The sequence below is a fragment of the Arachis hypogaea genome, chromosome 14, assembly GCF_003086295.3.
Source record: "Arachis hypogaea cultivar Tifrunner chromosome 14, arahy.Tifrunner.gnm2.J5K5, whole genome shotgun sequence".
NCBI classification, from domain to species: domain Eukaryota; kingdom Viridiplantae; phylum Streptophyta; class Magnoliopsida; order Fabales; family Fabaceae; genus Arachis; species Arachis hypogaea.
In genome coordinates, this window is record NC_092049.1 from 118,002,071 (window position 1) to 118,014,784 (window position 12,714).

The 12,714-nt window shown below is 26.7% G+C and overlaps 1 protein-coding gene across 3 annotated transcripts; it reads left to right on the forward strand.

Annotated features, from left to right (window-relative positions):
- Positions 1-5,021: 5,021 nt before the first annotated feature.
- On the forward strand, positions 5,022-7,681 carry LOC112743808 (cationic peroxidase 1-like). 3 transcript variants are annotated; one of them, XM_025793154.3, is made up of 4 exons: positions 5,022-5,321; positions 5,941-6,132; positions 6,672-6,804; positions 6,950-7,681. In XM_025793154.3, exons 1-4 carry the CDS (start codon positions 5,112-5,114, stop codon positions 7,333-7,335), a joined length of 921 nt encoding a protein of 306 aa, XP_025648939.1. In that variant the 5' UTR covers positions 5,022-5,111; the 3' UTR covers positions 7,336-7,681. The 3 variants fall into 3 exon arrangements, with proteins under 3 accessions (XP_025648939.1, XP_025648938.1, XP_025648940.1); XM_025793153.3 differs by having other exon boundaries at positions 5,023-5,321; positions 6,672-6,837; XM_025793155.3 differs by having other exon boundaries at positions 5,024-5,321; positions 6,672-6,756; positions 6,950-7,364.
- Positions 7,682-12,714: the final 5,033 nt, after the last annotated feature.

The following is a 12,714-nucleotide window of genomic DNA, read 5'->3' on the forward strand; positions in this document are numbered from 1 at the left end:
AAAATAAAAAAAAATTATATTATACAAAATATACAAAAAAATATATATACAAAACGTAATAAAAACATCATTTTCAATTCTAATAATAATAATAATAATAATAATAATTGGAAAAAAATCTTAAAACTAGAACTTGAATATATACAGGAGCTACGATCAGCAGAATGAAAAAAAAAATATTTTAAAAAGTTATATTATTTTTAATGGTCACTAAAAATTTTACTACAAAAATTTATATAATATATATGTAGAAAAAAAAAAAAAACAAAAAATTATTCTATCACATTTAACTTATATTTATACTCATCTTTTACCGCATAGCACTCTATTTTATATAACATAGTCAGTCCAACGACAGTACAATAAAATTTTTCTTTGATTTTGAAAGGTATCCTTTTTTGAACATAAAACCAAACACACTCCACTACTTTGACTAGCCCACTTGTATCCATGTTTTATATTCTCACTAATTTCTCCATTATTATGTGTTAAGTTTTCGATAACCAATATTAAAATTTAGTTGAACTTTATAGTATTTTATTTTAATTTATTTATGAAAAAATTCATATATATATATATAAAATTAAAATAAAAATTTAATTTTGTTTCTTAAATTTTAATGGACCTTAAATTAATTCTATGATCTAATTTGGTCCTTTTGTTTCAATTGATTCAAAATAGTATCTCAAATTTAATAATTACATGATCAATTTGATTCTAAGCTAATTGAAAATTAAGGAATCAAATTGAGCCACATAATTAAATAAATTTAAAAGATTAATGGTGATTTTGTTTGTAGTAATATTACAGGAATATAAATATTTTAAAATTATGTCAGTTTTATTTTAGTGTTATAGATTGTGGTAAAAAAAATTATAGAATCAAACTATTTTTATAAAAAGGTCATAGGGGACAAAAATCTCCGTCGACTAAGAAGACTAGAGTCTCTGTAGATAAAAAATTAAATAATAAATTTTTTAGTTATTATTTTAATGTGAAAGAGTTTAATTTTTTATTAATAATTAATTGTAACATTCATTATCTAAAATTTAAAAGAATTTAATATGTATACTTTTATATTTGATTAGGTGTTAAGTCTGTCGCACAAATAAAAATAATTAATTTTTATACTTGTTATTTAAAAATAATATTCTCTCTCTCTCTCTATATATATATATATATATATATATATTTAATTAGATATTAGTGTAAAAAATTTATCTTGATAGTTATAAAACTAACTCAAAATCAACTTTTTTAAATATTTAAAGAAAGTAAATAAAATATAGATTAAAAAGATAAGTGGTAAAAATTTAAAACTAAATAAAAAGTACTAAAAAAAGTAGGCATATAATAATAATATATTTTTTTATGTGAATAATATTATAGAATTATTATATTTAATTATACTTAATTATAAAATTAATGTATTTTTATAATTTTATGAATTTATTTGAATAATATTATTTGATTAATTTTTTAATTTTATTTTTTGTAGAACAAAAAGGTAGAGAGATAAAGAATAAGAGAAAAGAGAGAGAAAGATAAAAAAGAAGAAAGAGCAAAAAAGTTGTTAATTTTAAAAAAATATATTTTAATTTTAATAAAAAATATTTCATGACACATTTTAGTTTGTTAAATTTGTAATATAAAAAATAATTATAAGTTATATATAGAGTGGAAAAGGTAGAGAAAAATAAAGGGAGAGAGATAGATAAAATGATGGAAGAAGGAAATTTATTAATTTTGGAGAGAAATATTTTGATTGTTAAATTAGTAATATAATATAGTTATATTTCAATTTTAATATTTTAATTTTAATTTTAATTGTAATTAAAGAATGTTATGTTATACATTTTGATTCTCAAATTTATAATTAGTCATTAATATTAATGATATAAGAGAGATAGAGAAGATGAAAAAATGAGAAAGATAAAAAAAGGAAATAGAAGAAAAAAGACCCCTTTAATTTTAGAAAAAAATAAAAAATTTATTTTAATTATAAAAAAATAATATGTGATAAATTTTAATTGTAACATTAGTAATAGATAATAGATTTTCGAACAATTAAAATTTGAAAAACCAAATTCAGTTCCTCGTAAAATTTAAAACTCCAAATTGATTCTTTTACTATTTTTAAAATTCGCATGGTTTTCAAAATTCTAGGGGACAAAAAAGAAAAATTATTCAAATATTTCGTCAATGATGAGCTGTGTTTATTTGGACTAAGAATAGAAGAAGATATAGAATCAAAAAATGGAAGGATCTTAGCAAGTGGAAATGTACAAATTGGAAACATTTTTTTTCTATATTCAAATAAAGCATAACACGGAGCTTTTGGGCCCTCTCCCATGCAAAGAAAATAAAATGAGTATAGATACTATGTCCCAAAGACCCAAAAAATAATAATAATAATAATAATAATAATAATAATAATAATAATAATAATAATAATAATAATAATAATAATAAAACTATACTTGCTTTCAGTAGTGCACCTCTTATTTATTTATTTATTGGGTTCAAGTCTGTGAAGTAGCTAAAAGCCTAAAACAAGTTACTGATGCAATGGGATTAATATAGTTATCAAAAATTCAATTAAAATAATCTCTTAAATTAATTAGTTTATAATATGTGGATCTAAGAATTATGATATCCAAGACCAACAGTAATAACTAATTTTTTGTTGCTGGAATTTTGATCTCTAAATAGAAATAAATATTTGGCTATAAACATTATTCGATGTTTAAATCTGATATTTTTATATGTTTATAAATAATTAAGTCATCCATTTTGAGTTTAGATGTCACCTTATATCACTGCCAAAAAAAAAAAAATCGACAAATAATAGCAAATATTTAGCGATAATTAACACGGAAAAAAATGCTGGTACTGTTACGCTGTCAGAATTTAACAGTGGTTTGACTCGAATTGTGACAACATTAAGGTGTATATGTAGGGATAGTGTGGCGAAAAATCTTATACAACTAAATCTGTTGCGTTTAGCAACAGTGCAATAGAAGTGTCATTAATATAGTTTATTTAGCAGCTGTTTCGTTTAAATCACTGCAAAATTACGTATCTCTTATACAAAATTTGTATTTTGTTTATGTTTAAAAAATGTTTAATTATTCTATTGGTTCCTATAGTTTTGCAAAATTTTCAATTAGGTTCCTATATTTTTTTTCCTTTTAATTGAGTCTTTGCACCAAATTTTATTTTTAATTGGATCCCTATACTTTTTTTTTCTTTTATTTGGGTCTCTGTACCAATTTTTTTTAATTGGGTCCCTATATAATTAAACCAATTACTGTTAAGAGGGACCTAATTGAAAAAAAAAATTGGTGTAGGAACCCAATTAAAAGGAAAAAAAGTATAGGGACCTAATTGACAATTTTGCGAAACTATAAGGACTAATAGAGTAATTAAACCTTTAAAAAATTAGTGGAATATAATCTGAATAAGTTCATAGGCAAATTCTTTAATGTTGTGCTAATTTCCTTTGAGTTGGCATGTATTTAGTTTCTATTATATATACTAAAAATTTATACCTTAAAATTGAAGAGACAAATGATGTAGAATCTTTTGAAATACCTCTTTTAAAGACAATGAGATGATTTACCACATGACATTACTGCAAAGCTGGATTTTTTGGGGAGTACACCAATTTTATCGCGCAGAAGGCCATATTCTTCTGATAATCATGACTTCCAAAAAAAAAACCATGAATTTGAATGAACTGAAATGGATATTTATAGAAGTCTATTTGATTTTGTCTTTTCTATTTATTTATTGCACAATATTTTCTTTTTAGTTCATAGGTAATAATGCACTTATACATAATAGTTTCAATTTAGCATTTTTTTGCTTTTTAATTTGATTGAATGTTATTTATTTTAATTACTTTTTAATAAATTAAACAAAAATAAAAAATAGCACAAAATAAAAGAGAAAATTATTAGTTATTATGAAATAAAAAAAATTTATTAAAACCAAAAAAGAACTAATAACAAAAATAAAAGAAGTTGGTGGCGGTTTATAGAACCGTTGCAAAAAAGATTGTAATGTTATATATGTATTTTTATTTTAGTGACAGTTGTCAGTTGCAATATAAACGCTGCATTTTTAAACATTGTTGACATATTGTGGTGGTTTAAAACTGTTGCTAAAAGATAGACATTTCTAATTTCGAAAAAAATTATGTTCTGCATTGATTATTACTGTAGTGTATATATTATTGGTGGGCTTAAGAGGCCCATAAATAGTATAATTGCACGATAAGATAAGATAAGATGATAATATTGAACTAACTTTTTATAATTTAACTCTTTGCTAGTTAAAACTTGATTTGATGAAATGGCAAGATCTACAATTTTTTTTATGACTATCAAATTTACGTGCCACCTCTAAAAAAATTAGATAAAATAGATGTTTTGAGTATTAACATATATGAAGGTGTAGACTTCTACAACTAAACTCATTCATAACACTAATCACAAGTTGCTAATTATTATTACTCTATATTTCTATTGTATTTGTTGCAGATATATAATTACTCATATATCTCTTTTTTTTGTTAATTTACATTTTTTAAAAAAAATAATTTTTTGATATGGTATTAGAGTTTATATGACCCAAAAATTTAGAATTTGATTTTTGTTATTTCCCAAAAAAAAAAAAACTAACATAAAGACAAATAAAAATAGAGAAATGGTAGGGGGCAGCAATTTTGGTATTTTGTAATTATTAATTGGCCATCAATAGTATTTTTAATGGTGTGAGATTACATCTAATGGTGAGAGATTATTCACTTTTGTTTTGATGGTTAAGTGCTGGCTAAAAAACACAAAAGTTGCTGCCCCTAGACTTTTCCATAAAGATAAGCTAATGCAAAAATTATGCAAATCTAAAAAAGACTTTTGTATAATAGCAAATAATTGATTTTTCTTCCGATACGAGTTAGTGAGAGGAATATTTGTATAATTCCGTTTATTAGTGGTGTATAAATACGTGAGGCACTTCATGGGATCAAAATAAGCACAAATAAACCATCCATAAGCCTCGACATACATAGACCTTGAGAATTTGATTCTAATTGTAATTCCTTCACAATGTCCATTCACAAACTTGTTCAATACTTTCTCTTATTATTCTTGTTTATAGGGACAATAGTGTCAGCTCAATTGTCCTCTGATTTTTACTCAACAACATGTCCAAATGTTCTTTCCACCATTAAAACACAAGTAGACTCTGCTGTCAACAACGAACCTCGCATGGGAGCATCCCTCCTTCGTCTCCATTTCCATGATTGCTTTGTTCAAGCAAGTCATCTTTCACTACAACTCTTTTAATCATTTTTATTTTTTCATCTTTCTTTTTTTATTTATTTATTCAATAACAATCGATATAAAAACATAAAACGTATACAAAACTATCCAAAGTAGTTTTTCATTAAGGATACATGTGACCATTTACTTTTATAAGGATAAGTTAAAAATATAATCTTTCGTATACCTTTTTCTATGCGATAAACTTTTTAGGAGAAATAGTTTTATATCAGGGTCATTACTTTAACCTAATTGTAAATATGCATGTGATGACTATATTTAAAATCTAAAAAATTTATACCATTTAAAATTCATACCAATTAATTATTGATTGATTTTTATTATTCTTTTTTGAATTTACTTTTGATATATTTCTTAATACATAAAAAAAAAAATCATATATGCCACCTTTTATGTAAGAATTAAACTGATGCAATAAATCAAAACAAACCTGTTTACAAATATTATGCCTTTTGTGTCTAAGGATTTCCTGCAGTACAACAGTGATTTAGAAAGAAGCCTAAATAAATTCAATATCATATTAAAAACTAATTTTCAATTTGTTTGCCTTAGCTTTAACAATTCTCATTTTGCTTGTTTTAAATTGTTTCAGGGGTGTGATGCATCAGTACTATTAGATGATACATCAAATTTTACAGGAGAAAAGACAGCAGGTCCAAATGCAAATTCAATAAGAGGTTTTGAAGTGATTGATACCATAAAGTCCCAAGTAGAGAGCTTGTGCCCTGGTGTTGTTTCTTGTGCTGATATTCTTGCCGTTGCTGCTAGAGACTCTGTTGTTGCTGTGAGTATTTTTTTTAATTAAAAAACAAAAATAAAATAATTATGTTATAATATTATTTATTTTGTACATCTATTTGATTCATTTTTTTTTATTATTATCATTGGATTCCTTAAGTAAGAGACTCAAATCAACTAACATTCATATTTCTTCTAAGAAAATTTTATTTGTCTACTAACTAGAATGGTGTAAAATCTTTTATTTAATTTGATTGTAGTTTTCATACACTTTTTAACTCATTTTTATCCTTTTTTTTTTTTGCCTAAATTTAACAAGTGTCTCTAATAAATATCAAATTGAATATATACAAATATCATTGTCTTTTCCGTCTAATATAATAGAGGAGGGGAAGAAACAGTTTTTTGTTTTTTTTTTCAAAAAACGTTAGATCAAGTAAAGTACAAACAAAACTTCATGTTTGGTTGCCGACTATCCTCCGACACGGCCACCATATAGTAACGACTTTTCGAAAAATAAAAATAAAAAATTAAAATTGATTCTCTATATGTATTTTTATAATATAATATAATGATAATTTTCAGCTTGGGGGGCCCAGTTGGACAGTGCAATTGGGAAGAAGAGACTCAACGACAGCAAGTTTAAGCTCTGCTAACTCAGATTTGCCAGGTTTCTCGTTCGATCTAAGTCAACTTATTACTGCTTTCTCCAATAAAGGTTTCACAACCCAAGAAATGGTTGCTTTATCAGGTAAATGCATGAGAATATATATATATATATATATATATATATATATATATCTTCCATGCGTTCAGCTTATTATCTGTGGAAATTTTATTTATTTATTTATTTTTATTTTCAGGAGCTCACACAATTGGGGAAGCAAGATGCGTGACCTTCAGACAAAGAATCTACAACGAGAGTAACATAGATTCCTCGTATGCAACGTCATTGCAAGCGAATTGTCCTAGCGTAGGTGATGATAGCAATTTGTCACCAATTGACACCACAACTCCAACAACCTTTGACAATGCTTACTTCAAGAATTTGCAGAGCCAAAAGGGTCTCTTCCACTCCGATCAACAACTCTTCAATGGAGGATCCACCGACTCTCAAGTTACCTCTTATGGCAGCGACGCGCAAAGCTTTGCCACTGATTTTGCTAACGCAATGCTTAAAATGGGCAACCTTAGCCCTCTTACTGGCACCACTGGCCAGATTAGGACCAACTGCGCAAAAATCAATTGATCAATTAAATTAATTAAGGATGCTTTACATATAGTCGAATTAAAAGGATGGATGAGATGGATAAACAAACACAGAAGACAAATGAATATTGAAAAAGATTATATATGAAGTGGTTAAAAAAATTTAAGTATAAACTCAACGATGGACATCGTTTAAACTATATGGTCGATATCATCTAATGAGGATATAAGATTTTGTTATTATTGTTGCAAACTTTAATTTAGGTATTACAATTTACAAAGCCAGTACGTTTAAGCAATCATTGTATGTAATATAAGTTTGGATTATATATATTAGTGTTTTGTTTTGTAATAATATAACGGGCAATATAAATCTTTTAAAATTATGTTAATTTTGTTTTTATATTATAGCTTATGTTATAAAAAATTTATAAAAATAAACTATTTTTACTAAAAAGTCTTAAGAGATAAAAGTCTTTGTTGATTAAGAATATCAGAATTTTCATAATAAAAAAATTAAATAATAAATTTTATAATTATTATTTTTATGTGAAAGAGTTTAATTTTTTACTAATAATTAATTTTAATATTCATTATCTAACTCTTCAAAAAAATTTAATGTATTGCACAAAAAAAATTTATTTTTTATGCTTGTTATTTAAAAATAATAATTTCTCTCTATATATATATATAACTAGATATTAGTATAAAAAAGTTATATTAGTAGTTATAAAATTAGTTTAAAAATAATTTTTTTTTTGAAATAATGGAATCTTGACTCTAATTATTAAGCACAATATTAGTATTCTCTTCAAATTATATGTAATAAATATTTGAAAGAAGAGAAGTGATGAAAATATAATTAAAAAGATAAACGATAAAAATTTAAAACTAAATTAAAAAAAAAAACTAAAAAAATATGTATATAATAATATATTTTTTATGTGAATAAAATTATGAAATTATTTTTTAATTATATTTAATTATAAATTTAATATATTTCTTATAATTTTATGAATTTGTTTGGATTATATTATTTTATTAATTTTAGTTTTTATAGAATAGAAAGGTAGAGAAAAATAGAAAATGAGAAAAAAAAGAGAGAGAAAGGTAAAGAAGAAGAAGAAAGAAGAGAGAGAGAGTTTGTTAATTTTGGAGAAAAATATTTTATTTTAATTGTAATAAAAAAATATCCCGTGACATATTTTAGTTTGTCAAATTAATAATATAAAATATAAATTATAAATTATATATAAAGTGGGAAAGGTATATCGAGAAATAGAGAAATGGAGTTTATTAATTTTGAAAAAAAATATTTTATTTTAATTTTAATGAATGTCATATGACATATTTTGGTTGTTAAATTAGTAATATAATACAGTTATATTTTAGTTTTAATTTAATTTTAATTATAATTAGAGAATGTCATATTATATATTTTGATTGTTAAATTTATAATAAATTATTAGTAATGTATATAAAAAAGATATAGTAGATAAAAAAAATAAAAGTGATAGAAAAAGAGAGAGATGAACAGAGAATTTTTTTAATTTAAAAAAAAAAAAAATTTTTAATTATAATGAAACAGTAATATGTAACATATATTGATTATAAAATTAGTATTATATATAGACATACACGCACACTAAGGTCTTCGGTATGCAGTTATTTAATTTTAATATAGAGAATTATTAAATGATGTGTTGCTTGATATAGGAGTTTAACGAGCTAGAATGAACAATAATTATATAAGGTAAATATTTTTATAAAGACATTTTTATAGAAATATGACATTATAAAGTGTTAGATCGTTTAAATATATCAAATAATTTAATAGTTTGCAATACCATTTTATATGAAGACATCTTCATGAAAATATTTACCATCAATTAATCACGTGTATAAATATACAAAATGGCTCTATAGTATACAAATATATATAAAAAAAAAAATTTACCCCAATCTCATTAAACGACGTGCATATCAAAATCTACAGGCAGCAAAGAACTCTCCTTTCTGTAATTACTTTCATTCTCATTCTTTTTGCCTTTCTAGGTTGTGTGTGTAAGAGTTATTGAACAAAGGTAAGAGTTCTATTCTGTAATACGAGTTACACACACTGTATTCTCATCAATTCTCGTCTCTTGTTTCTATCAACACTTTTATTCTCAATCAAGATACAAAAGGACACCACTCAAGTACCATGTTATTAATCATTCTATATCAACCTTAATTAATACCATATCAAAATTATAATAGTATCACATCAAATTTCCTCATAATCATCATCACATTAGGTCTCATCTCAGTGTCGTGCAAATCCTCACAATAAATATCATAACAATTTACTCATGGTTATAAAATACTCATTTTTCTTGTGGTGCAAGTCTAGCTTTATAAGATTAATTAATTAGATTCTATATTTTATAATTTTTAAGTTTGTCATTTTCTTAACTAATTTCCAGGTCAGGTTGTTTCTTGTGAACACAAATATACTGGCCATTACAGCTTCCAATAATTAGTGATATTTATTTCATTGAGTTGTATAATCCCCCACTAATGATTATTACTAAGAATTTCTATATAAATTAAATTATTAGCTCTGTCGTATATATGACTTCCAATGACTTTTTTTAGAGATATATAGCTCAGCATAAATGACGCATTGTGCATGACGCAATTTTTGTGTAATGGTTAAAGAAAACGTGATTTCACATACTAATAATTCCTAACGTGATTTCACATTTAACTTTCAAAAAGGAGATACTCGAATCATAATAAACATATCAGTGCAAACTGCATAATATTTTTTTAGAAAATTTCACCGCCTCTTCTAACTGTCCATCTTCAAGCCCCAAGATATACTTGGTAATAGTTTTGATCAAATTGTCGATGGCTCTATTGACTTTAATGGAAAAACTTCGAACCCTCTTCTAGTGATCCTTTTCAGACACATGCATGTAAGTCTAGCAAGAATTTGATCATTTTCATTGTTCGCATTAGTGCATTTTATTTGGTCAATCAATAGTGTCAATCCTAGTGATCCTGCAATATATACATATATGAGTCTCCAATGTAATTAAAGCAACAATAAATATACAAGAAAAATTTTTCAGCTTCTTCTTCTTCCATCTTCTCTCATTACACTCAAATTCATCAGCAGTCATTGTTGACATTCTGTTACCGCTGTGCTCTAAAAAGTTTGGTTTAACATAATAACATGATTTCTTCAATGAATGAGTGGGATGGCAAGGTGTATTATTAAATAATGTACGTTATGCTTATGTAGATAATTATAAATAACTATGTTTTAAGAGTAATCAGCATGAAGTATATGATGTTCCGAGAGTGAGATCGCAAGGTATAAAGAAAAAAGATTGTGTTTAATAAATTCCAAACCGGGGTAGCATTTTTTTTTTTTTTTGGAAATTATAAAAAATGATGGTTCAGGTTCACTAGGCCTACAAGGCCATTTTGGGCCAGAAGGGCGGCGGCCTGTAATCCCTCCACTGTTGGGAGCAGGAAGTGGTCGCTGCTCTGTTATTAAACCAGCCTCACGCATTGCCCTCCATTCTAGGAGCCAAGTGGCCTAGGCCTTCGCCCAAACAACCGGGCCCAACTCTCAACTTGGAGTGGGCAGGCCAACAGTTTGCCATTGCAAGCCCAACCTAGCAAGCCAAAGTACCTGTTCCATCACCTTAGTTACCCCCACTTGGGTCACAAGCTGGCGTTACACAGCTCGGCGGAAGGAAAACTACAATCAGAAGCTTATAAGAACTATGCTTTTCTTCTATCTGCCCGATATAGGACTATAGTGATATATCCAAATTCTGCTGAACAAAACAAATCTATAGAGAATGCACTATAAGAATTCTCGAAGAATACCGTTAGATTCTTTGATATAAACCTTAGAATTCTCAATTCAAGGAAAACAATTTTTTGTCCTTGCAGACCCTGAAACTTATAACAGAATTCAACTTTAAGATACCAAACGTAACAGGCAATAGAGAGACAGATTGTAATATACATATTTTATAATTAATTGCAAGTATAATATTTACAGTACATCAAAAAGACAGACAAAAGAAATAAATATAAAGGTTGAAACTATCTTCCTGACTAAGATAAGATTAACATTGTCAATTTTCATTTTCATCCTAATATAAATGCTAATATTTATCACAACCTTACTATATTTTTGTGCCTTATTTTTCCTAGTGTTTCAACTTCAACATCAAATTCATCTTGTTCAGAACCAACAATCCCAATTCCATTTCCATTCTTGGTTTCTCCCCATAATATCTTGACAGCCACGACATCACCACTGCTTAGAACAACCTTGTAGACCTTCCTAAATAATCCACTCCCTATCACATTGTCTTCACTCATCAATTTCACAATTTCAAACTCATCAAAGCCCAGCTTATGAAACGACCTCCACTTTTCTTCTTCTTTCTGAAGTTCCTATATCTTAGGTAAAACACAACCACCCCAAGGATGAACAAGATTCCAACCCCTTGGGAATTGTTCTGTGATTTTAATTTGGAAATGAGGTTTGGATTGATGAATGATTATGATGTTGAGAATGTTGAGATATGAACTTTGAAATATTCATTTGGCATATGAATTTGAATTATCTGAGATACGAGGTTTCCTGGATAAAGTACCATGGCTTGCCACCACGTGTACCAGGTTAAAAACTCGATACTCTGTTGACTCTACGACATAAGTGTGACCGGGCACTATATAAATTCCCGGGAATGTTATCCCCATTGAGCAATATTGATTATTTAAGAAAAAGCTATGCATAGACTCTTGGGATGCACATCAGGGGACAGTCTAAGGACAATTCAGACTTGTCGAGTTGGCTGGATAACCGACAGATGAGCCTCATCAGCCATAGGACAGGTATGCATCATATGCATTTGTATGCTTTGCTTGGGTTTGAACTTGTTTTGGTTCGCCTAATTGCTAAACTGTTCTTAACTGCTACTTGAACTATTTGCTGTAACTGCTACCTACTTGTGCTTTCCTTGTCTGTCTTGCCTATGTTTGTCCTGGAGTGCTACATTTGAGAATGGACTTTGGTGCTGAATTAATGACTATGTTGTTTGATTGCGTAGTTGGTTTCTGATTGAGATTTTCTTATAAGGAAAAGTTTCAGATTTCTGAAAGATTAAACATTGTTTCTTTGAAAATGTTTTGAAAGATTTCCTATGGGTTTTAAAAGATTCATAAGGCAATGATAATCACTGAACTTGAGAACAGTTTTTTTATTAAATATCTTCTTATGACAACTTTGAAATTCCATGGTGAGACCGTGTGGTTAGGTTCTCACCTTCCTACAGCTTTACCTTTTCAGGAACCGGATGAAGAAGCATTAAGAAGAGATTATACTGCGTATGGTTTATATGTTGTT